The following is a 22,405-nucleotide window of genomic DNA, read 5'->3' on the forward strand; positions in this document are numbered from 1 at the left end:
TCATCTTCTTGATTTCTTCATGAAGGCCTATTAGTTAAAACAACGAAGCTGGCAAAGCTCCCTGGGTACATGATCCACATGTTCATTGCTAACATACTGAGGACTATCAGCTTGAATTTCCGCTTGCCTGGAAAGGTGCAGCTCCAGAAGCTGGAAGAGGCAGTGGCCGAGTGGTATCATTGTTAGACTATTAATCCATAAACTCAGCTAATGTTCTGGGGACCCAGGTTTGAATCTCACAATGGCAGATGCTGAAATTTGAATTCAAGAAAAAGAATCTGGAATTAAGAATCTACTGATGACCATGAAACCATTGTCGATTGTCAGAAAACCCAATTTGGCTCACTCTAATGTCCTCACTTGGTCTGGCCCACATGTGACTCCAGACCCACAGGAATGTGGTTGACTCTCAACTACCCTCTGAAATGGTCTGGCAAGCTATTCAGTTCAAGGGGAGTTAGGGATGGGCAATAAATGCTAGCCAGATAGCAATGTTCATGTCCCATGAGTGAATGAATAATATCACCCATTCGGTTCACAAACGCCCTTTAGGGAAAGAAACTGCCATCTCTACCTGGCCTGGCCTACCTGTCAAACCCACAGCAAACTGGTTGACCCTCTGATATTGCCTTGTAAGGTGGTGGTACCGTGGTATTCTGTTGGTAGGGAGTTGCCCTAGGAGTCCTCAATGTAGTCCTCAACCTTATGATGCCCTCATGACATCAGGTCTAACATAGGCATGGAAACATCCTGGTGATTACCACATGCCACCACCATTTCCCCACCATCAACATCACGCCCTTCAATGTCACTGGATTAAACTCCTGCGAATCTCTCCTTAACAGCATTGTGGGTCTACTTACAGCAAATAGACTGCAATTCAAGAAGGCAGTTAACCACCACCTTCTGAAGGGCAACCAGGAATTGGCAATAAATGTTGGCACAACCATTGATGCTTGACCACATCTCATGAATGCATTAAAAAAACACTCCAAGATGAGGGAGTGGAGTTTGTCCAAGTACCAGTTCATGAATGGAATATATAACCTTGACTGCAACTCCAGGATTGAAGAATTAATTGTGGAATTTGTATAAATTGGCTTCCATGTTGCCTTCAAAATAACACCACCATACAGAGAAATAAAAAAATCCTGCTGATTGGCACCCCATCCACCACCTTAATCTAATGCAGAGTGTCAGGACTGAGGAACATCTACAAGCTGCACTGCAGTAATTCATCAATTCTCCTTTGACAACACCTTCCAAGTTCATGATCCCTACCATCTAGAACGACAAAGACTGCATGGGAGCATCACCAACTAAGATCCCTTCCAACACACACCACCCTAATTTGGAAATATATTGCCATTTTGCTGTTGGAATTCCCTTCCTAAACATTGTGTGTGTCCCTACATCACATGGACTTTAGCAGTTCAAGAAGGCAGCTCTCCACCATCTTCTCAAGGGTAAGTAGAATAACTTTTGTTTTTGTTTCTGATTTACAGCATCCGCAATTCTTTCGGTTTTAAATTATTTGTGGGCTTGTATAAGTAACGAACATGATTCCTCATCCTCAAAAATCACAACTAACTATTTGAAACAGAGATAGTAGGAACTGCAGATGCTGGAGAATCTGAGACAACAAGGTGCAGGGCTGGATGAACACAGCAGGCCAAGCAGCATCATAGGAGCTGAGAGGCTGACGTTTCGGGCCTAGACCCTTCATTAGAAAAGGGGGAGGGAAAGGGGGTTCTGAAATAAATAGGGAGAGAGTGGGAGGCGGATAGAAGAGGGATAGAGGAGAGGATAGGTGGAGAGGAAACAAACAGGTCGAAGAGGTGGGGATGGAGCCAGTAAAGGTGAGTGTAGGTAGGGAGTTAGGAAGGGGATAGGTCAGTCCAAGGAGGACGGACAGGTCAAGGGGGCGGGATGAGGTTAGTAGGTAGGAGATGGAGGTGCGGCTTGAGGTGGGAGGAGGGGATAGGTGGGAGGAAGAACAGGTTAGGGAAGCAGGGACGAGCTGGACTGGTTTTGGGATGCAGTCGGGGGAGGGGAGATTTTAAAACTTGTGAAATCCACATTGATACCATTGGGCTGCAGGGTTCCCAAGCGGAATATGAGTTGCTGTTCCTGCAACCTTCGGGTGGCATCGTTGTGGCACTGCAGGAGGCCCAGGATGGACATGTCGTCTGAGGAGTGGGAGGGGGAGTTGAAATGGTTCGCGACTGGGAGGTGCAGTTGTTTATTGCGAACTGAGCGTAGGTGTTCTGCAAAGCGGTCCCCGAGCCTCCGCTTGGTTTCCCCGATGTAGAGGCGGCCACACCGGGTACAGCGGATGCAGTATACCACATTGGCAGATGTGCAGGTGAACATCTGCTTGATGTGGAAAGTCTTCTTGGGGCCTGGGATGGGGGTGAGGGAGGAGGTGTAGGGGCAGGTGCAGCACTTCCTGCGGTTGCAGGGAAAAGTGCCGGGTGTGGTGGAGCTGGAGGGGAGTGTGGAGCGGACAAGGGAGTCACGGAGAGAGTTGTCCCTCCGGAAAGCAGATAAAGGTGGGGAGGGAAAGATGTCTTTGGTGGTGGGGTCGGATTGCAGATGGCGGAAGTGTCGGAGGATGATGCGTTGGATCCGGAGGTTGGTGGGGTGGTACGTGAGGACGAGGGGGATTCTTTTTTGGTTCTTATTGCGTGGACGGGGTGTGAGGGATGAGGTGCGGGAGATGTGGGAGACACGGTTGAGGGCGTTCTCGACCACCGAGGAGGGGAAGTTACGGTCCTTGAAAAACGAGGACAACTGAGATGTACGGGAGTGGAATGCCTCATCCTGGGAGTGGAATGCCTCATCCTGGGAGCAGATGCGGCGGAGGCGAAGGAATTGGGAATAGGGGATGGCATTTTTGCAGGAAGGTGGGTGGGAGGAGGAGTATTCTAGGTAGCTGTGGGAGTCGGTGGGCTTGAAATGAATATCGGTTTCGAGGTGGTTGCCCGATATGGAGACAGAGAGGTCCAGGAAGGGGAGAGAGGTGTTAGAGATGGTCCAGGTAAACTTAAGGTTGGGGTGGAAGGTGTTAGTGAAGTGGATGAACTGTTCGAGCTCCTCGTGGGAGCACGAGGCGGCGCCAATACAGTCATCAATGTAACGGAGGAAGAGGTGGGGATCCAACGCATCATCCTCCGACACTTCTGCCATCTGCAATCCGACCCCACCACCAAAGACATCTTTCCCTCCCCACCCTTATCTGCTTTCCGGAGGGACCACTCTCTCCGTGACTCCCTTGTCCGCTCCACACTCCCCTCCAGCTCCACCACACCCGGCACTTTTCCCTGCAACCGCAGGAAGTGCTGCACCTGCCCCTACACCTCCTCCCTCACCCCCATCCCAGGCCCCAAGAAGACTTTCCACATCAAGCAGATGTTCACCTGCACATCTGCCAATGTGGTATACTGCATCCGCTGTACCCGGTGTGGCCGCCTCTACATCGGGGAAACCAAGCGGAGGCTCGGGGACCGCTTTGCAGAACACCTACGCTGGGTTCGCAATAAACAACTGCACCTCCCAGTCGCGAGCCATTTCAACTCCCCCTCCCATTCCTCAGACGACATGTCCATCCTGGGCCTCCTGCAGTGCCACAACGATGCCACCCGAAGGTTGCAGGAACAGCACCTCATATTCCGCTTGGGAACCCTGCAGCCCAATGGTATCAATGTGGATTTCACAAGTTTCAAAATCTCCCCTCCCCCGACCGCATCCCAAAACCAGTCCAGCTCGTCCCTGCTTCCCTAACCTGTTCTTCCTCCCACCTATCCCCTCCTCCCACCTCAAGCCGCACCTCCATTTCCTACCTACTAACCTCATCCCGCCCCCTTGACCTGTCCATCCTCCCTGGACTGACCTATCCCCTCCCTACCTGCCCACCTACACTCACCTTTACTGGCTCCATCCCCGCCTCTTCGACCTGTTTGTTTCCTCTCCACCTATCTTCTCCTCTATCCATCTTCTATCCGCCTCCCACTCTCTCTCCCTAACTATTTGAAACAATTTGTCAATAGGAACCCAATCAAAACTTTTATAATTTTATCAAACTGAATCAAACTACCTGAATTTCTCTCTAGTTTTACATTTAACATGTACACATGATATGACCTTGCATTTTACACCTGGTTATTGCAGCATAAGCAAACAAGAAGTTGACATGCAAATAGTGCATTGTCTAAGAAGTAGCATGTCAGTCACTAACTTTGCAATGGAAATGAACTTTACTGAGAAACACAATAGAAAGGAAAAGATAATAAACAGGTATAAGGGACGAGGACAAATAAACACAGAGGCAGTGCTCAGCAATCACATGTTTCCTTGATGTAACAATGAATACTGTACAGATCCAATGGGTTAACATTAGATGTCATGGACACTATTATAGTCAGAATTGAACAGGTCAAATGAATTTGAATAGCAAATTAGCACTACCTTTTGCATGCAACATCACCTGTTTTGCTATTTCATCACTTCTGCTCTCTGGCTTATCACAGATGTCCATTCCCTTCCTTTTCTGCCCAGCTGACTCTAACTTTATGCTCGCTTAAAATCAATTCATCTCTAACATCTTAGTTTTTTACACAAAGGGTGGTGGGTGCCTGAAACTCGCTGCCGGGAGAGGTAGTGGAAGCAGATACTATAGTAACTTTTAAAGGGCGTCTTGACAAATACATGAATACGATGGGGATAGAGGGATACGGTCCCTGGAAGGGTAGGTCGTTTTAGTTGTGACAGGCAGCATGTCGGTGCCGGCTTAGACGGCCGAAGGGCCTACTCCTGTGCTGTAATTTTCTTTGTTCTTTGTTCTACCTTCCAATTTTGATTAAAGCTTAAAGCAATATCAAATCTTGGGCCAAGGTTTTGATGCCTGGTGGGATCAGAAGTAAGAAAGCTCCTAAATTGATGCGTTGTTGAGTTTCTGCTATGTTCCCAACCTGGGGGCATTTTCTTTTCAGGAAGAGAGTGCCCAGGAGAGGGCGATGATTACCTACCAACAAGACTCAGGCAGCCTATTAGGCCAATGAGATGGCTGATGAATGTAACTCAACAGAAGCTGACTGGTCAGGAGATGGGGCCCTGCATGAGATGGGTTATCATTGACAATGTCTTACAACTCAGTAGCTGCTGAGTCCAGGAATCTGTATAGAGATTGTCTGTCAACATCCTTAAATAATCCTAATGCAGAAAGTTCATCAAGCCCAGTCTGCAACCACTCAAGGCATCAATCTGCTGGATCCATGCACAATTGACTTTTGGTTTGATTCTTAAACTAGCGACCCTATCCTCCTGCTTTGTAATTTATCAGTGAGTGCATGAACAAACACTTCAGTGCCTTCATCAGCGAGAATTGGGAAAATTTTATGATTTTTTATTCCACTTGGGTGTTAAAGTACAATAAATACAACTCTCCATTCAAAAAAAAACTTTGCAAGAAAACCTGCACGTGTGTGTCTTTTACAGCCACAAAACGGCCAGGCTGTGGGTTTTAAAACAATCTCTGTCCTTATTCTCACCCACCTGTCTATAAGATTGTGATTTTTTTTTTCCCCTTTTGTAAACAGTGGGGGTATATCTCCCTCCGTTTGTGGGCTTTGACTTTGCAAGGACTGCAACACTCTGCAGTAATGTTAAAAATCTAAAGTAGGGTTTATTTCACAATGGCGATCAGTGGGGGTGTGGGTGAAGTAATGTTTTGCAACACAGACCATCACACAAACATGCAAGGAGAGGTTATCCAAATAGGACTAATTTAACAATAAAAGCAAACAACCATGGGCTAGCAACTTAACAACATCTTTGCTGTAAGCATTAACAGTCTAGAATTCCTTTGACAGTGGTTGGTTTGCGAGCCAAAGATTTCTGCACCACACAGACCTCAAACCTTTGGAAATGTAAAAACATGTCTCATTCTAGAGATCATGTGCTTAAACAAAATAGTGAAAGTGCTGAAAAGACTCAACTGTTCAGACAGAATCGATAGAAAAAAGCAGTGAAGTTTCCTTTATCCAGGTTTTTTAAAAATGTTTTGGGTATAAACTGCACTGACATCAGAAAATCAAGGCTATTGTCTTGATGGTTATTGCACTCAACCAACTGGAAGTGCTTTAATTCAGTTTTTTGACAAAAGGAACCCATGAACATCAACACAGGTCCTACTCTGTAAGGCTGTGCAATGATTCTACTGCAGTGGAACTTGGACCATCTACTGACATCACATTGAAAGCTTCCAGTCAACTAGTGCCTACATCAAGTCCTTGGGACTAAATGGGAGAGTTGCTGCACCTTTATAAGCATCCTCCATGAAGCTGCATTTATCAGCTTCAAAAGCCTGATCCTGAAGAACCAATGCCAGTGGATGAACCAACACCATTGGATGAACCAACACCAGTGGATGAACCATTGCGAATGGATGCCAGAAAACCATCTCCCTTGGAGGATCTGTTCTCCCAGCACTCTATTGGCCAACGCTCAAAGGGCAGCCAAAGGAAAAGGTTTATAGATACACTCAAGGTTGTCCTAAAGCAATGAGGCATTGAAACCACTGACGGAGAGGAGAAAACTGCTGGCTGTTTGGCATGGCACCTCCTAATCCTTCAAGGTGCAACTCATTTCAAAGCTCAGCAACTTGACTGTGAGGTGGAACAGAGGTGACAAAGGAAGGAGAAGAAACTCAACCTGGGCAGTGAATTCTCAATCTACCCATTGCAGATCCAAAATTTGACTTCTGTCATCTGAGGACTCATCTAACCAGACAGGCATCATCTGTTATTCTGAAGGACTGCTGTCCCTGCCATTTTATTTCAGATAGAAATGTTCAGCATCAGTTTTTAATTCAGGTTTTCTCTCTTCTTTTGCTTCCTGGTTTAGTGCTTTGCACAATTAACTAATTAAACGCCCTTTTGTTTTTAACTAGAGGGATCAGCACACATGAACTTTCCAGAAATATCCAACTAAATAGCAATTATCCTGCTAAGACCTGGTGGAGATGGTTAGAAAGAAGTTTTAGGGCAAGAGGTTGAAGGCAGATATTTGATCCTTATCATTTTCCAGCCCTTCTAACTCAGGTGAAACAGAAAATTATGAGCATAAGTAAACCTTAGGAGCAAGGTATCTATAAAACACAGAAGTGCCTCATTTTCCCAGCTGGAAGAACAGCAGCTGTAGGAAAAAAAAACACTGCGTGGGAACTAAAATACTATATAAGAGGCCTTCAAATAAAAATATTTAAAAACCTGTGATTAAAATATACAAGTTTATGAATTGTTTGGCAAACTTAAAATAATTTGCATCTCAATTGACACTGAGACTTGTAGATCCTGTAACTGAAATCTACACTTACTTAGATATGTTTTGTTGGCAGCCATTTTTGGGGAACTATCTTCTTCAAAGCTCTGGACCTTAGACAAAAAAGAAACAAACACTTAAAATTCAGGCCTGGTTTTCTCTCGAGCTCTTGACTGCTGCATTTTTAAAGCATTGACACATTTTCTAAGACAGTTCATAAATAATTAAACATAGTTACAAACGGTACAGAAAAACAGTGGCATTTTGTTCACAGCGCACTGCTGAGGACATCTTACATCGTAAATGATGCATCATTCATGTGAGACATTAGACCAAGGCTCTGTCTGCCTAACCAGCTGGATGCAAAATATTGTGCTGCACAACTCAAAAGACCAAGGGGTCTTCCACCTCCTATTCGAACCGATTACATTTCTAACACAAACATCCAAACGCAGATAGACTGATTATTAGTTAATTTATGGTTTGTGCAATCATGCTCTGCAAAGAGTGACTGCTGGACTTATCTCCCTAACAAATGCCTGCATGTGAAATTTTAACTGACTGGTTGCAAATCACGATGGGGTTGATGTGCTTCAAAATGAAAATATGAGGGCTTGAGTTTTCATCCGCTATCTTTTTTCCAATTATTTCAATCTGTCAGATAGTCGTATGGGCTCAAGGATGACTTGCTCACACTCTGGTTGGATGGGTTAGTAAATGGCTGGTCAGTCAATGCACAGACAATGCAGACTCTGTCACGTGTGGAGAAGGTTGTGTTTGAAGTGATGGTTGGATATGTCGTTTGGGGTTGCGTGCAACTCCCTCCGATGCCTTCACTTCAGATTGTGGGCGATAGTTTCTCAAATGTAAGCAATCACTTCCCAAAACAGCCTTCTCTATCTGGTCAGTCACAAGTCGGGCATATGATGTGGAGGAAAGAGGCACAGAAAATACTGGAGAAACTCAACGGGTCTGGCAGCAACTATGGAAAGGGGAACCGAGTTAATATTTGAGCCCGACAGGACATTTTGCAGTTCTGAACTATTGGACTATCACGTTTTTTTCTACATATTTAGCCAGACCAGCTGAGTTTCTCCAGCATTTTCTGTTTTTTTTTAGATCTCCAGCATATGCAATACTTCGCTTCTATGTGAGTTGAAAAGATATATTTTGACCTTTGTTTGGATGTTTGGTGGACTTCCCTGAAACATTATGCTAGTCAGTAGCTAAATCACTCTTGTTATAACAAATCTGAACCATTTATCTTGTTTTTTTTATATTCATTTTTTAAAAAATTTCACCTGTTTTTCTAATCAACCTGTTCAGAGATGTTATTGCACACCTCTGGAGCAGGTGACATCATCATGATGTTAGCGAATAGAGCTCCTGAACCAGGGCTCGTCCGCTCTGACTGCTTTTCTTTCCTTGCTTTTCTTTGTTTTTCCCTTTCCTCGATTTTTTTTCTTCTCTTTTCCTTCACTTCCCTCCTGTCCTGAGCTCGGATCCCAGCGCGGACCTCGTGGCAGCTTCGAGTGAGCCAAGGTGAGCTCAAGTGAGCACTTACTTGCTTTTCCGAGGTGAGCGTGGGACCTGGTATTGGAATCAGTGGCTGCTGCATTGGCAGAGGTGACATCAACGAGGTAGGCCCGGTGGCAAAAGATGGCACCTGAGGATTGGCGATTTTGTCGTCGGTTGGGTCCAGTACTGGCAGCGATGGAAGGGCGCCACGGCAACATCGAGGAGGTGAGAGACGTGACTCTGGCGCTGGTGGCTCCAGTGGCAGGCAGTGGTGAGGTGATGGTAGAGGAGTATCAGCCCAACGGCCGAAGGTGGAGCCTGGATCCAGTGCTGGTGACGAGATTGAAGGGCATCATGGTGACATCGACGAGGTGAGCCAGTTGTGAGAGATGTGTCTCTGATGTTGGTGGTCTGGCTCAGGCAGCGGTGGGAGGAGAATTGGTCCAGCCGTGAAATGTGGCACCTGAAGAATGGCGACTTCAATGTTGGTTGGGTCGGTGTAGATGGCGGTGAGGCGATGGAGGAGGGATGGCGGTGCAAGCGTTGTCGATGATGAGCTGGCTTAAGGCTGAAGGTCTCTCTTTCAGCTATATCTTTCTTTTCTTTTTCTTATTCTTCAACAATTCAAAATTACACTGGATCACGGCAATAGTGGAAAAGCTTTTCACTGTATTTTACTGTTTATCTCACTGTAAAATACATATGACAATGAAACCATTCATATTCAGGTGGGTCATGAATCCAGGCCTCCTGGTTCAGGGGTAGGGACACTACCACCACACAACAAGAGGGCCCCTTCATAGGTTGTGGGCATTTCTGGTTGGGCCAATATTTATTGCCCATCCTTTAAAGCCCTTGAACTGAGTGACTTGCTCGACTGTTTCAGAGGGTGTTTACAAGTCAATTACATTGCTAAGGGTTGGAGTCACACATTGGCCAAACTGGGTAAGAGAGATTTCCTTCTCTAAAGGTCAACAGTGAACCAGATGGACATTTACAACAATAAACACGGTTACATGGCCATCATTAGGACTAACTTTGAATTACAGATTTTCGTTGAATTTAAATTTCACCATCTCCCACAGCCTCTTCTTAAATATCACATCAAACTTAATCCTGCTTTACTGTGACAAAAGTAGGATTGTCCATACAAATGGTTACCATTTAGGACAGAAGTATCAAAATGTAGAATTTTACAAACAAAGAAAGATTTTCACTTACACATTTTATATTTTATAGCTAATGAAGTATTTCGAAGTGTATTCACTGTCAAACTCTTGGAAACTGTGCAGGCAATACAGAAACATACAAAATACAATCCAGAAACAGACCAATTTTCCTACTGGCCCTCTGCTTCACTTTATTTAATTCACTCTGTCCAGATACCCTATTATTCCAGCTTTTCATATACTTAAAAAAACACCCAAGCTATGTGATTCTATTCTATTAGAGAGTGGGAGTTTGACATTTTCAACACGGTCTGAGAACAAGTGTCTGAATTGGATCTGTTTTGTGTCTAATTTTTATTTTTGCCCTCTAGGCTTGGAGTCATCCACAAATAGAATCATTTTTTTTTCTGTGATAACAAAGTGTGGAGCTGGATGAACACAGCAGGCCACGCAGCATCAGAGGAGCAGGAAAGTTGACGTTTTGGGTCGGGACCCTCTGATGCTGTCTGGCCTGCTGTGTTCATCCAGCTCCACACATTGTTATCCCTGACTCCAGCATCTGCAGTTCTTGCTATCTCATTTTTTCTGTGACTAGCTTTCCACAATTTTAAAGAACTATCAAGGCCACCCACAGTTAAACAAGATCATGGCTGATCTGATAGATCCTAACACCACTTTCCTGCCTTTTCGTGTCATCCTTTGTTCCCTTACTGATTAAAAATCTGTCTATCTTAGCTTTGAATCTATTTCTTTACACTTTCTCTAGTGCTTTTACATCGAGATTAATATGGAGATCAGCCTCGTGCATGATTCTGCATAAGTTTAACAAAAACTCTTATGTTTTTGAATTCTTTTTGTCTAGAAATGAACCTGTCCCACATTTTCATGACTTTGCTAGGCTTGATAACTTGTGCATCATTACCTCTAGATCCCTTGGAACTTCTACCCCATTTAGACATATTATGATAAAGATGATACAATAGTAGCTGATTATCATTATTGATGTGTTTTACTTAGCTCATAATTATACTAACTAATCTCTTCCTTGAATGGAATTTTACAAAGAAACATTTTCACTTATACGATTAATGTTTTACAAACTATAAAGTTATTCAAAGTGTAGTCACTGTCAATTACGGAAACACCACAGTCAAAAAAGTTTCTATTTCTGTCTTAAAGTCGTAAAGTCCTTTATTGTCCTGGCATTATGTCATCTCTATTCAGCATACAGACCCCACCACTCCCATCTTTTTATGTACTATCCTTTCTGGATAGTTTATAACTAATGTTTAACTGTCAGTCTTGTTCTTTATGCAGTCATGTTTTCGACCTGGGCACTTTACATTCAGCATGCATTCTAACTGGGAGGCTGAGCCAACACAGTGTGGAGCTGGAGGAACACAGCAGGTCAGGCAGCATCAGAAGAACAGGAAAGTCGATGTTTCAGGTTTGATGAAGGGTGTAAACCCGAAACGTCAACTTTCCTGCTCCTCTGATGCTGCCTGACCTGCTGTGTTCATCCAGCTCCAAACTGTATTGACTCGGGCTCCAGCATCGGCAGTTCTTTATCTCTGACTAACTAAGAGTCCGCTGCTCCTATATTGAGTTTTCAACTCCTGCTCTCCCTCTACACCTGGTTTGGCCATTGAAAAAGTGAATGAAAATGCTGGATTTTGATAGACAGGGGCGAGAAAGTGCGCTGTTTTGAATTAGATATGAAATATTTAGTATACTATTCAATATTCAACATTTCCTTCCCCTGGAGCTGGGAGCTAAGATTTCTGAGAGTGTCATCAAGATTAAATCACTGAGTGCTGAAAATAGATACAGGGATCACAGCATGAAATTAACCCACAACCTTTCACTGTGGAGCAGGTAGCACAGTAATTTGTGCCATCTTCTGCTTCATATTATCACTGCATGCAACCAGCTCCAACCATACTAATCATTGGTGCATGCATTAGCTAAGGACCTGGGTGGAAAATTATAGGGGGGCAGACAGCTTGCTGCCCTGGAAGAAAAGAATCAGCCAGCTGGGTCACATGGGAGAAGCTCACTACACAGCTCTTCATGGCTGAATAAGCTGATCAACCAACAGCTCTAACAGTCTGAGTAGCACCAGAGCACTACTGCAGGCACTTTCGAGACTGTAGGTGATCCCAAGCATTCCAGATCTACACTAAGTCCAAGGACTTTGCGTGGGGATTTTTGTTTACAAGGAAAAGGGTGAGGGGTTGGATGGTCTGTGTTATAAAGTGTGGGTATGAGAAGTGGTAGGTGCCGTCTTTTCAAGGGGTCTATCCAATAGGGAAGGGGCACTCTCAAATGATTAAACTCCTGTTTCTTCCTGTCATTATACACAATTTATATCAAAAAATTGTCAATCTCACTCTTGCCCCACTGCTCAGGCCAACCAAATTATTGAATGAGCAGCATGGGATTTAATTATTTATTTACAAATGTAGACAAGATTTTAATTTTGGTACTTGCCAACTCTCTGCCTTATGAGGCCAGCCACCCAGCCTATGTTACATTTCCCCACTGCCTAAAACAGATCTGGTGGAGTTTGGTAATACCCAGCCTCTGATGTCATTGATCAATGACATTAATTGTCAGGAGCAAACTGTGAAAAGTGAGTCAATAATCATTCCCCACTGGAAAATGTATCAAATCCCATTGAGACCACCAAGATGTTCAATCTTCCTGACTGACTGCTATTCAGGGCAGCAGCAATTCGTGATAACAAGGTGTAGAGCTGGATGAACACAGCCGGCCAAGCAGCATCATAGGAGCAGCAATTCGTACCAGGTTTTGTCATGAACAGAAAATAACTCAGTCTATCGTCAGACAGGTTAGCTTTAACAAAATACCAGACAAAAGTAATTACTACAAAACAAAGTACAAAGTTTTCTCAGAAAGGGTCACCGGACCTGAAACGTTAACTCCGGTTTTTCTATCACAGAAGCTGCCAGACCTGCTGAGCTTTTCCAGCAATTCCTGTTTTGTTTCCTGATTTACAGCATCCGCAGTTCTTTCATTTTTTCATTTTGTTTCAAAAGTAATTACTAATCCACTATTATGTGACTTAAATTATATCACTTTAAAAATCCCAAATACACTCACAAACACGCACTCATTCATGATTAAGATAGACAGTTTGATATGTAATATGGGTGGGATAGGTAAAACAAATTTGCAGAGATCAGAAGTCGAGATAACAACAGTGGGTTAAATCGTCTCTCATAATTCCTTTTGACTTCAGCAATGATGATGTACTGTTGCCTGTAAAGTGTTGGTGATTCTTCACTTTGAAAGTCAATCTGGTGCATTTAGGTCTTTTCTGACTTGAACGCTTTCTTTTAAGTTTTCTTGATCACTGCTACTTTCGACCCACAGAGAGAGAGAGAGAGAGAGAGAGAGAGAAATGCTCCCAATTCCCAGTCTCGGCTGCTTTGCATTTACAGATTTGAAGCAAATTGCAGCCCAACCAATATGAGGGCTGTCATCAGGCAGAATTTCTTAATTCAAAGACTTTCGGTGTCACTCTATCTCCAGTTATCTCTGTTACCACTTCAAAAAGCCACATTGTGTTGCACAGCTAAAAATGTACACCACTTGACTTTTCCAAGGTGTAAAAATAGCTGGTATTTCAGCCATTTAGCTGTCCAACTTCCATTTCCGTCTATAAACCACAGAAGGTGAAATATCTGGTCCCTTTCATAATTAAAGAGAGATTTTTAAAGGGACGAAAAATGCAGTTATAAGAAGTAGTGCAAGTTGTTTTAAGAGTGAATCAGCCTGCGATCCTTTGAAAAGTGATTGAACATGCAAGAAAATGAACAACAAAGTTTTCTAGGATGTAGGTCTTGTTGCAAGATGTGGCGAGAAGGAGGCCTGTATTTGCAGGGTATAAGAGGTCTTCCAGACAATGATCGGGAAGCAGTGGGGTAAAAAAGAAGCTGGAAGACAAGTCAATGCCAGAACTATGCTCACAATATACATGTTCATATTCAACTGGCATTTCCTGCCAGTTGCACCACTTACTTCACCACTTCTCAATGTACTACACCCCAGTCACTCCTACCCAATTCAGTGAAAATTATTTTGTTAGTTTTGTTGCAATGACACCCTGCTGAGATTCAAGGCCATTAGGATGGAGTATGCTGGAGTACAGGCAAGCTGCACTTGTATCCCTCAACTTTCAAAGAGCAAAGAGTATTCATTAAGTGCAGAGATGTAAAGGGCCTGTACAATCCTGAGTAACTGTCCAAGCTCAGACATTTGGGCAGCCTCAGTGCCCTGGGCACAGCTCCCCATAATGTACATGATCACCCACTGTCATGCTTCCACGCTGGTTATAGGAGAAAGTGAACAAAGCAGAAATCTGAACATATAGAGAGACCTTACTAACTCAGTACAAAGTGCTATATCTGTGGACAAAGCTTGGTTCTACATAACCTTGACACCAATGCACTGAAAATGTGATTTCAAAGAATGCTACCCTGACAACCACATGGAGCTTCAGGAAGTCTGCTGACTGCTTTGCCTTGGATGATTTTGATGGTCTTCCTCTGGTGATTTGGGGCTAGAAATCTCCTGCATGGATGCAAGTGCAACCTCATCAATCTGATCTGATGGAGACAATTGGGTCCCTGCTACGAGGGAGGCAGAGACATTGGACACCTCTACAGTGTTATTAGTGGACAACCCCTGGGTGACTGGTTGTCACACCCTCCTCCCTGACTTTGTGCAGCAGCACTTGGCTCCACCCTTGATTGGATGAGGCACCTGGAAGGAGGTTCAAATATCTAAGATACCCAACAGGTTTAGATACCTATGATAGCTACCTCATCGATCCAATTTATGAATGCATCCATGGCTTGAACAAAGGAGTGGCATTCCACACTGGACATTCCATGGGACATGCAAAAGCCACAGGTTCAGATGGATCTTAGGGAAACTAATCAGCCCTTTGTTCCAGTCTGTGTGTGATCAATGACATCTGTGCCTGACATTTCTGTGATTGTCAATGAACCTCAATCAGCTCACTAATGGCTGAGTGCAGGGACTCCTCCTTTGCTTGTGGACTTAGCAGGGGCCTGTTCTCCAGTAGCCATCTGAGTGGCAGAGACCTGGGCTGTAACTTCCTGCTGTAGCTGTGGGTGCCTGTCAGGCTGTAGTCTGCACAGTGTGGTTCCACGCAATGCTGAGGTGACCCCTGAAGTGAATCTCAGTGAGCTGGTAGACAGCGCGGAGGGAGGCACCTCCTTCTGAGGGTGCTGACTCTTTTTCCTCCGAGGTAGTGCTCAAGGTGGGCCTGGGTTGTGGGATTTTTCTTTCTTCTGAATTGGGAATGGGATCTGGAGGCTGCATTGAAAAACAGAGATTTCTTAGCGTTGTCAGTGCCATCCCTACCCATGATGTTTTTAAGACATTGCTTCCCCCAGCTGCACAGGAAGCAGCAGAGAGGACACTGTCTCATTACCTGAATGGTTGTACATATCCAATCTCATCCTTCAGCACAGACATGGTCCCTTTGCTCTCCTGCTGTTTGATCCCCATGAGGAGTGTATGAGGAATTTTATTTCAGGCATATTTCCCAACTGTCTGGATACATTGGTGTTTATTGTGCATGTTCTTATCCTTAGGAAGGAGAGAGGCATTGAAACATGAGCATTGGATACAGGAGCACTTTTCTGGCAGTCAATGAACATTGAGATGTCGATGGCCAGAGGTGCCAATGTCAATTTCAGTGTTACTGATAAGAAGACTGGTATGCGGTATATGAGAAGGGTTCTGAATTAACTGTGTTACTGTTCAGTCACAAAAACAGAAATTGCTGAAAAAACTCAGCAGGTCTGGCAGCATCTGTAGAGAAAAAGAAGAGTTAATGTTTCGGATTCTGTGACCTTCTTAAGACCCAAACTGGATCCAAAATATTAACTCTGCTTTCTCTCCACAGATGCTGCCAGACCTGTCAAGTTTCTCTAGCAATTTCTATTTTTGTTTCAGATTTATAGCATCTACAGTTTTGTATTGTTTTATTTTTGTTAGGTCAATATGTTAAGGGTAGACAAAGAGATAAAGCACAGTATGATGAACGTGCCAAAGGGTTGTGATGGAGGGTTGTTTCTCTGACTGGAGGCCTGCTATCAGTGGTGTTCCACAGGGATCGGTGCTGGGTCTACTTTTGCTTGTCATTTATATAAATGATTTAGAATATAGAATGCATGGTTAATAGGTTTGTGGACAGCACCAAAATTGTCGGTGCGGTGGACTGCGAGGAGGGTTATCTAAGATTATAAAAGGATCTTGGTCAATTGGATCAATGAACTGAGGAGTTGCAGATGGAGTTTAATTTGGATAAATATTTTGCATTTTGGTAAAACAAACAAGGGCAGGACTTATACAATTAAAAGTAGAACAGAGAGAGCTAGGGGTTCAGGTAAAAAAATTCTTTGAAGTTTGCATCACATGTAGACACGATTGTTCAGAAGGTATTTAGCACGCTTGTCTTCATTACTCAGATCTTTGAGTATAGAAGTTGGGAGGTCATGTTGAGGTTGTACAGGATGTTGATGAGGCCTCTTCTGGAATACTGTGTCCAGCTCTAGCTGCCCTGTTATAGGAAGGATATTATTAAGCTGGAGAGGGTTCAGAAAAGATTTACCAGGATGTTGCTGGGAATGAAGGGTTTGAAATATAAGGAGAGGCTGGATAGGCTGGGACTCTTTTCACTGGACTATAGTAGGTTGAAGGGTGAGCTTATCGAAGTTTATAAAGTCATGGGGGGCATAGATAAGGTGAATGCAGGTGTCTTTTCGCTAGTGAGGGTGATTTCAAGAATAGCGGGCATATTTTTAAGGTGAGAGGAGAAAGATTGGGAAAAGACATGAGGGACAACTTTTTTACACAGACAGTGGATCGTATGGGGGATGGACTTCCAGAAGATATGGTGGATGCAGGTACAGTTATAATGTTTAAAAGACACTTGCATAAGTATAAGCATGAGAAAGGTTTGAAGGTATATGGGTCAAATGTAGGCAAGTGGAACTAGTTTAGTTTAGGATTATAGTTGGCATGGATTGGTTGGACTGAAGGATCTGTTTCCGTGCTATATGACTCTATATCTCGGAGATGTTCTGGCCAAAGCCACCTTTTGTAGTTGTTCCCTTGTTTCTTGCAAACATTTAGAGAAAATGTATAAGATGGGTAAGTTCTAGTTGAGATGAAAGGCCAGAAACCTGAAAGTGTATAAGCTGCTGAGTGCGGTAGCTCCCTCCATATTTAACACTGAACCCTAACAGATGTGACAGCACCAGTAGTAAGGTGGGTGCCCATTGTCAATGGGACATATCCCATGCACAAGAGGCTTTTGCCAATTGGAATGTTGCAACCGCATGAAAGTTGTACTGGTCTTATCTCCTGGATGCCCAGCAGAAGAACATCTAGGGAAATGTCGCTGACGTGTGGAGCCACTTTCTGGTGTCAGACATCTCAAGGGACAGGTGAAAGTGACCAACAGAGGTTTGAGTGCTGCTCCTGACTTGCAGAAAACTAAGTGTTGTCAGAGCGGCTTTGAAGTACATTGCCCAGAAGCTGGAGTCTGGGAGGTCTGAATGACCATCAGAACTTCCTGCCTGTATGATTTGTTAGTCTACTTATGTACATAGGTAGAAAGAGGTACACCTTGTCCCAAACAGAAGAACTATTACTTTAAGGCCTGAAGCCATACTTGGTCTCAAAAAGTAAAACTTCTTTCTCTTTTTAGTCTACAGATTCATTAGAAGTTGAGGTGCAACATTAATTTTGTTGCCAAGCTGTCAGATGAGTATTTTTATGGACCAGGTTACAAAATAATTAGAAAGACAGCTATAATTAAATGACAAAAGGAATTGTGGTGAAAGGAGGGGAGAGCTATTGAGACAAAAGGTACACCTAGAGGAAGTATGAATCGTAAATAGTGAACAATTGCTGTCCAAAAACAAAAGCAAGAGTAAAACCAAAGAAAAAACAGAAACTTACAAAAAGAAAAGAAACACAATGAGTGAACGACTGCATTTTGTAATTTTGAACTCAGTATTGAGCCCAGAGGGGGACTGTAAGATGCCTAAAGGAAAGATGAAGTGCTATTCCTCAAACTTATATCATTGGAACAACCTTTCTAAGCTTCTTCCTATGCAGCTCATCTTTCTACTACTGATATGGGAACTTTGCTAGTAGTTTAACACTTGCCATCATTCTACACATCTCTCTCCAAAATGACTGGTCATTGGAGTACAAGGTCCTTGCTGTTTGTGAACTTATTGTGGATGACTCATTTGATATGGCTTTAATGAAAATATGGCTGAGGATGGACTACATCTACCTCTTTAGTGAAGCTTCTGAGCCTGGCTATATCTTCACCCATTCACCCAATGAAGACCATTGTGGTGGTATTATTACGAGTTCATAACTTGACCTGACCTGTTAGTTTCAGATACTCTATCGCTCTTCCAGCATCCCAGCTTATTCCAGTCTCTCATCTCTCTTTCGTCATTCTGTGCCATATACTCAGGAATAAATATTTTATTACCAAAATGTCTTCACTGCTTTACTTCCTCAGCCTCCACATCAAATAACTTCTCGTTCTTAGTGATTTCAAATTGCATCTCAACTCATCACCTTCTCTCTCCTGAGTTGACTGGCCTCCTGTCCTCTCTAAATTTGTTCCTCCATATAAACTCCCATCACATTTGTGGCCGTCTTGTTAACTTTGCCATTTTACCTGGTCTTTCTAGTCTCAGTTTTAGTCACAGTAAAGCCATTTTTGACCACTTTCTTACATTAGTCATCAGCCCTACCACCTTTCAGGCCTCAACTTGAACTCCTCTGTATCTATTCCTAAGAAAAAAAAGATTCACAACAGCATGTTCAGAGCCTCAGCCTTGTACCTTGGTCCTTTGCACATTATAATACTTCTGCAGCTCTGATTTAGTCAACGTGTTTTCACCTCTACCTTTGTTGCCATTGTACCCAATAAAACATTCTCTCATCCAGGATATTCCTTCAGAACTGAAGGATTTTCAACCAGAATTGCCAAGTGGATGATTTATCTTGGCCTTCTCCTGAGGTCTGCAGCAAATTTAATTCACTGCACATAATTTCAAGAAACAATTGAAGGAAATGAATCTTACTAAGGTTATTGGCCTTGATAATATTTCAGTATTAACACTGAAGACTTGTGCTTCAGGGCTAACGAGACCCTGGTCATGCTGCTCCAGTACAATAAAAATACTGGCATTTTACTGGTGATGTAGTAAATTTCCCAAGAATGTGCTGTCCCCACAAAAAGCAGGAAAAGTTCAACTGATTACTGTCCCATCAACTACTTTTGATCATCAGTGAAGTTATAGAATAGCTTGTTGACAGTGTGATCATGTGGTAGTTGCCCAGTGATAATCTACTCATGCTCATCAGTTTGGATACCACCAGGGCTATTCAGCTCCTCACCTCATTGCAGTGTTGGTCCAAACATATACAAAAGAGCTGAATTACAGAGGTGAGCTGAGAGAGACTGCCCTTGGCATTCATAGAGTCATAGAATTATATAGCATGGAAACAGACCATTCAGTCCAACTTGTCCATGCCGACCAGATATCCTAGATAAGTCTAGTCCCATTTGCCAGCATTTGGCTCATATCCTTCTAAACCCTTACTATTCATGTAACCATCCAAATGGCTTTTAAATGTTGTAATTGTACCAGCCTCCACCACTTACTCTGGAAGCTCATTCCATACACGCGCCAGCCACTGCATGAAAATGTTGCCCCTTAGGTCCCTTTTATATCTTTCCCCTCTCACCTTAAACCAATGCCCTCTAGTTTTGGGCTCCTCTACCCTGGGGAAAGGTCCTTGGCTCTTTGCCCTGTACATGTCCTTTGTGATTTGATAAACCTCTGTAAGGCCATGTCTCAGCCCATGATGCTCCAGGGAACAAAGCCCCAGCCTATTCAGCCTCTCCCTGTAGCTCAAACCCTTCAACCCCGGCAACATCCCTGTAAATGTTTTCTGCAGCTTTTCAAGTTTAACAATACCTTTCCTACTGCAGGGAGACCAGAATTGAATGCAGTTTGGTGACCCTAACATGGCATTTGCAATCTTCTCAATTGAAGGTGTCATGCATCTGTCTTTTACCCAATCAAGGTAAAGACACTGAGATTGAAGTTACTTGTATTGCTCATGAAATAATTGATCACGGAGAGTCATTCAGAGAGAACTGTCAATGTTATGGCTGAAGTGTTACCCTGGGGAAGGCTGCCATCTGTGCAAATCTTTGCACTATTCTTTGACACGATGAAACAAGATGCTTCATCAAGTATAGATCCTTGGTCACTGTCCTTAATGTAGATTGCAAAATGTAACATATCTCTAGCATAGACTGCAAGTAGTCAGATGCTGCAAATGCTGTTTCTTGTAATAATCTTATGTTATATAAATGCTCTTAAAAAATTCCTTCCATTCTTTTGTCTCACGTCTTACATACCTTTTCAAAACCCTTCATCCTGTTGAATACCCCTACTGAATTTCTTTATTCCAGCCATTATTATCACTTCTTTATTCCAATGAAAGGAATCTTGGTGTCTGCGTTGTTTGGCAGGATTTAAACTGCGAATTTCTTTGATGATTTCAGTAAGTAAGTGATTGACTATCTCTTTGCCCTCTTAAGATTTTTCCTTTGGGAAAGCTCCCAAATCTGGAGACAATATTCTGGCCAAATCAACAATGTGTACAGGATTAGCATTGCATTCTTTGCTTTTATGCACCAAATCTCTATTTATACAAAGCAAGAACCCAAGTAATTTTTAAACCATTTCAACTAGTATTTATGTGTTACTTTGCACTCAGGTGACATGAAATCCTTATGTTTAATTTTGTTTACCTCCTCCATTTCAAAGGAATCTGGTGGCTGATCAGTTGTGCAGAATTTCCATTTCTTTGTCTGGTACATAATGAGTCGGGATCTTCTGTCTCTGCCTTTGGCGGTCATTTCATGCACGAGATAATCTTGGCCCTCCTTCACTTTAAGAGGCAGATCAGAAGCCTTGTTCTCAGTCTCATTCTGTCCTATTGTCAGTGGTGCCAAAACACTGTCTTCAGGTATAGACTGGTGAGCACATTGGAAAGCAGCCTGTCTATCCCTTGCCGAAGATTTCTCATCACTCCCTGTGAAACCTTGAGAGTGATTCCTGCTCTGGGACATATTCGTCAGCAATTTCCTGCATTTTGTCTTTGCATCCAGCTTCTGTTTCTTCTCAGGCGATGGAGTTTGGTTGCTTGTCTCCATTAACAAGGAGGAGAACGTATTATTTACTTGTTGTAAGACTTCAAGTTGCCGGAAACGACCTGAATGGACAACAGTGGGACAAAAATATCATGGGTTAACTTGGTAGGACGTTATCACATTCAAATACTATTTTCTTTTAAACCATCAGATTTGTCACAGCCTTAAATATTTCCAGGAGGATTTTTGGATCATCCTGAGTAAAATTGAATTAACTTGAGCAACAATTAACCTCATTATGTCCCCTTTATTGGAGATACTATCAGCTGAAAACTCAATTATTCTCTAATCTTTAGAACAGAATAATTTTGGTATTTAAGCCAAACATTCAAATATCATGTCAGGAAACATTTATTTATTATGCCCTCATTACACAATATGGAGAATAGCAGGAAAGTGGAATTGTGACTGGAGGAGCTCACATTTACTGGTGAAGCAAGCTCACAATGGTCTGCTGCTTCTCTCTCTTATGGTCCATTTGTTCAAAGAAAGACTAGTGAAAACCTAGAACTCTCTCTGTCAAAAGTCTATTGAGGCTACCTCAAATAAAGAAGGTTCAAAACTGTGATTGCTACATTTATGTTGGGTAAAAATATCAAAGGATATGGAACCAAGCAGATGAAGGGAGTTAAAAGTCATGATCCAATTGAATGGTTTGATGTTCAAAATTATCTTTCAACTTGAATATTAACTCTATTTCTATCTACATATGCTGGCTAATTGCTAAACTTTTCCTGCTTTTCTATGTCTAATTTCAGATTTCCAGCATCTGCAATATTTTGCTCTTGCACTCTTGCAGAAGAGAGCTATTTCTGGAACATTGGATGATAATAGAAGTTTTAAATCATAGTAAAAATCTCCCAGTCACATAGAACAAATGAACTTTGAAACTGAATTGGACCTATGAAATCTGAATGCTCATTACTGCTTCAAATAATCAAGCAGTTTCAAAGATCCAGTTGAAATGACTACATGAGATCGTGGGAACTGCTGATGCTGGAGAATCTGAGATAACAAGGCGTAGAGCTGGATGAACACAGCAGGCCAAGCAGCATCAGAGGAGCAGGAAAGCTGA

At 42.9% G+C, this 22,405-nt stretch overlaps 1 protein-coding gene across 1 annotated transcript in view; it reads right to left on the bottom strand.

Annotated features, from left to right (window-relative positions):
* Positions 1–21,348, bottom strand: part of itprid1 (ITPR interacting domain containing 1) — a 72,204-nt gene extending 50,856 nt beyond the window's left edge. Inside the window, exons 1-2 of the mRNA XM_048596048.1 lie at positions 20,929–21,348; positions 7,376–7,433 (exon numbers count right to left, since the gene is read on the bottom strand). Coding sequence (XP_048452005.1) covers positions 7,376–7,433; positions 20,929–21,333 — 463 coding nt within the window. The 5' untranslated portion in view covers positions 21,334–21,348. The remainder of the gene's footprint in view (positions 1–7,375; positions 7,434–20,928) is intronic.
* Between the last annotated feature and the right edge of the window lie 1,057 nt (positions 21,349–22,405).

Source organism: Rhincodon typus, chromosome 4, assembly GCF_021869965.1.
Source record: "Rhincodon typus isolate 14 chromosome 4, sRhiTyp1.1, whole genome shotgun sequence".
Taxonomy (NCBI): Eukaryota; Metazoa; Chordata; class Chondrichthyes; order Orectolobiformes; family Rhincodontidae; genus Rhincodon; species Rhincodon typus.